Source organism: Frankliniella occidentalis, unplaced genomic scaffold, assembly GCF_000697945.3.
Source record: "Frankliniella occidentalis isolate FOCC.00 unplaced genomic scaffold, Focc_3.1 Scaffold4752, whole genome shotgun sequence".
Taxonomy (NCBI): domain Eukaryota; kingdom Metazoa; phylum Arthropoda; class Insecta; order Thysanoptera; family Thripidae; genus Frankliniella; species Frankliniella occidentalis.
Window position 1 is genome coordinate 790 of NW_026271797.1, and position 3,642 is coordinate 4,431.

General features: G+C 48.9%; 1 protein-coding gene across 1 annotated transcript; it reads right to left on the reverse strand.

The window, feature by feature from the left end:
* Positions 1-998: 998 nt before the first annotated feature.
* LOC113202080 (zinc finger protein 239-like) lies at positions 999-3,632 on the reverse strand. The gene has a single exon (XM_026416147.2). The coding sequence runs from the start codon at positions 2,924-2,926 to the stop codon at positions 1,964-1,966; it is 963 nt and encodes a 320-aa protein (XP_026271932.1). The 5' UTR covers positions 2,927-3,632; the 3' UTR covers positions 999-1,963.
* Positions 3,633-3,642: the final 10 nt, after the last annotated feature.

Below are 3,642 nucleotides of genomic sequence, written 5' to 3' on the forward strand. Positions count from 1 at the left end.
GACCTGAGAAAGTCTAGCCACCACCTGCCTTCAAGGACGTGTTTTTCCCCAGTATACCGTCATTCTTATAACTGTGAACAATGATTGAAGGTTTTACACGGAAAAATTATCCATTCCATGAGGCAAGCTGGAAAAATAACAAAATTAATTGTAAATACAGGTAATTTTACATCGTTTGTGCAGAAGATAGTTTGTAATTGGCTAGGTACACACTTCAGTTCAGGACACTCTGTACACACTATCACCTACAAATACATAATTGCGTTACGAGAGCAGATGCAGTACATTTCTAAAGGGGGCGAACACCGCACCCCAGGATAATGCAAGTGAGCTGGTGCCGAAGTGAAAGACCGGCGGCGTTACCGCGCGATACAGCAAGCGGGATTGGTCCCGCGCGCTGTGCTCAACCCGAACGGCCCCCCACTGCGGACTGGGAGCTAACCCACCCCCTTCCCCCCCTCTTCCAAACCTCACGACAGTGCACACATAAATCCGGATCGCAATACATCTCTTCAGTGTCCAGAGGCACGGTTTGTGTGCGCGCAGGATAATGTTGCGGGGCGGAGGAGGGGCGGCTGACCCAAACACCCGAGCAAACTCGCACACACACACATACACAAACACACACACGCGCGATCGCGCTCTGCCCACGGTGTTGCATTGGCAGCGTACCCACCAACCACCACAAGGTTGAGGAGAGGCCGCATACTTTCTCGCGCGTATTTCTAAACGGGAGAGATATTTGGCTATACACAGCGAGTTCCCATTTTGCCCCTCACCCCTCGTCCTCTTCCCCACTCGCACGCACGCACACACACACGCGCGCGCGATCTAACGCGTTACGCCCGATTTGCCCCTGCACCCCACAGAGCGAACAGGTTGCCGCTTAGAGTCATTGCAGTTTCCGGACTTCTCTCCCTCCTTTCCCCTGGCGCCCCCCCTCCCCTCTCCATTACTACACTCCCTCCCACAGCCACGACCCTCTCACCATGGGCGGTCTGTGGCTGGCGTGCTGGTTTGGCACTAAACCCAAAAGACTGAGATTTCGTTAGTTTTGCCCCCAACGTCCGTCGCGGCAGCCCGGTTAGAGAGGGGTCGCGCTCCAGGAGGGGGAGGGCGAGTTTCACGCGCCATTAGGGCAGCGGTCGCGGCACAACGTGCGCCGCTCACATGTCGCTCAGGCTGCTGCTGGGCGTTTCGCACTCGACTTGTCCGGCCGCTTATATTTTCCGGCGCCGTGCTGACGTTCGGGACGGCGGATGGCGAGTTTCACTTGCGCGCCCCCGCCGCGCCCCCGCCGCGCCCTGCTCCACCGTCTGACTGCTTGGCTGCGCAGCCGCATGCGAAATCTTGGCACGAGGCGCCAGTGCGCCGCTCTGCTGGAGAACACGACACAACGCGCAGCCTTCTCCTTGGTCCTAGAAAAGACTTGGGAAAGTTTACAGAAGAAAAGCATGATTCGCGTTCGCTTGCCCGCTTACTGCACCGCTAAAGAAAGTTGAGATATAACATACATACTGGAAAATAAGCTGCAAACGATGTACTTATCATGGGAATAATTACGTGCCTCTAGAATTCAATGCACAGAGATAGCAAATTACACATACCTCATCACCGTCCATTGAAAAAGAACCAGAGCCGCAGCGTACCGCGTTTAATTCCAGGAGGGGGTAAATTAGCTCTAGTTGTAACTTTGGAAAAATACTGACTGAAAGTGTGGCACGGTCCTTTGGACCTGAAAAAAAACCTTCTATAGCTGCACAGTAGTGCAGATAATACAATTTTATTAAACAAACACAAATATTACATTTCACCTATTTAGAAAACAGAACTGACTTGTCATAGGCTCAGAATTACAATGAAAATGTTTTCTTAACGCACGATAAGTGCATACCATCGTGGTTGCGTAGATGAGAGCTTACATGTACGACTAGATTTACACGTGTCGGATCGATTACATGGATTATTTAGTAATGTGCTTCTTAACGTGTTTCCTGAAGGAGCTCGGGTCCGAAAAACTCCTCTTACAAACTTCACAATTATATGGTTTCTCTCCTGTGTGTGTCCTGATGTGAATAACAAGAGTACCTCTGGCAAAGAAAGATTTTTCGCACGTATCACACTGATAAGGCCTTTCACCAGTGTGTTTCCTCAAGTGAATGGCAAGACCATTTTTAGTTGCATAACACTTTCCGCATAAATCACATCGATTTGGTTTTGCATTTGCGTGAGTCCTCATGTGAGCAAGCCAGTCTTCCTTCGTGAAAAACACATCACAGGTAAAACATCGGTATGATTTTGCCCCTGTGTGTGTCTTTTGGTGATTGATAAGACAATCACTCCTACTGAAACCTTTTTTACAAGATGTGTCATCATCACACCGGTTTGGTGTGTCAACTGTGTGTGTCTTTCTGTGAAAGGTCAGGTTTTCCTTACTTTTAAAACATTTCTCACATGTGTCACACCGATATGGTTTATCCCCTGTGTGTATCCTCTGGTGAACGACGAGACGATCTTTCCTTGCGAAACCTTTGTCACATGTATCACATCGGTATGGTTTTTCACCTGTGTGTGTCCTCAAGTGAATAACTAAACTGCACCTTCTCCTAAAACACTTATCACAAGTGGCACAATGGTATGGCGTTTTAACTGCGTGCCTCTTGCTATGTTCAACAAGCTGGGTCTTTGACTGAAAGCATTCTTTGCAGCGATTGCAGGAAAATGGTCGAAACGAGCCGTGCGAACGCATGTGCCTTTTCAGGGCCGCCACGTCGTTGAAACGCTTCATGCACACTATACATTTGAAGGGCCTCTCGCCAGTGTGGTTTCTCATATGGCGATTCAGCTTCCATCTCACAGTCCACGATTTACCGCAAACTTTGCACAGCAAACCATCCTTGTTGTGTTCACGCAGGTGTTTCTCCATGGCAGAGACGGTGGAGAACTTCCTGGCACACTCGCTGCACGAGTAGAGTACGGAACTGCGGGCGCTGGGCGCCCTACTGCGGTCCTGCGGGACCCCACGCTCATCGTTGGTCACGGTGTCACAACCAGGAGTTTGGCTGTGCTCTTCTATTGCGTGGTCTTTGACATCTGAGCCACGACAGTCTTCGTCCGCACAATTGTGCTCTTCCCGACGGTAGGGCTCTTGGACAGCTTCCGCATCCACTTGGTCCGGTGACAGCTTGCTGAGGCGCGCACCACCATTCTCGTCCTGATCGTGACCGGCACTGGCGAGAAGCGAATAGCACTCGGTCACAACCAGTCCAAGCTGCTCGCCGTCGATGCCTGTTAACAGCAATTGCAAAAACTATATTAGGATGGCAAAGCGTTATGAAAAGGAAGGCCCCAAAAGGAGAGTGTTAGTAAACCACAAAACACTACAAAAAGCAGCAAGGAATTCTTACTATATTTTTCTTTTATTATGATTGATTTTGTGATTCACAGTGATTTGAAATGTGCGAGAAAACACTCTATATAATTGACAAAATAAACATCTTAACCAACGAGTAACAATTAAACTCCCCCTCAGAAAAACAATACCAGCTATTCTTAAAATCTAAAGTATTAACTATAGCTCGACACCGGTCGGCCCGCGTGTGAACTGGCTAAAATTTATCACAAAAAAATATCACAATTAAT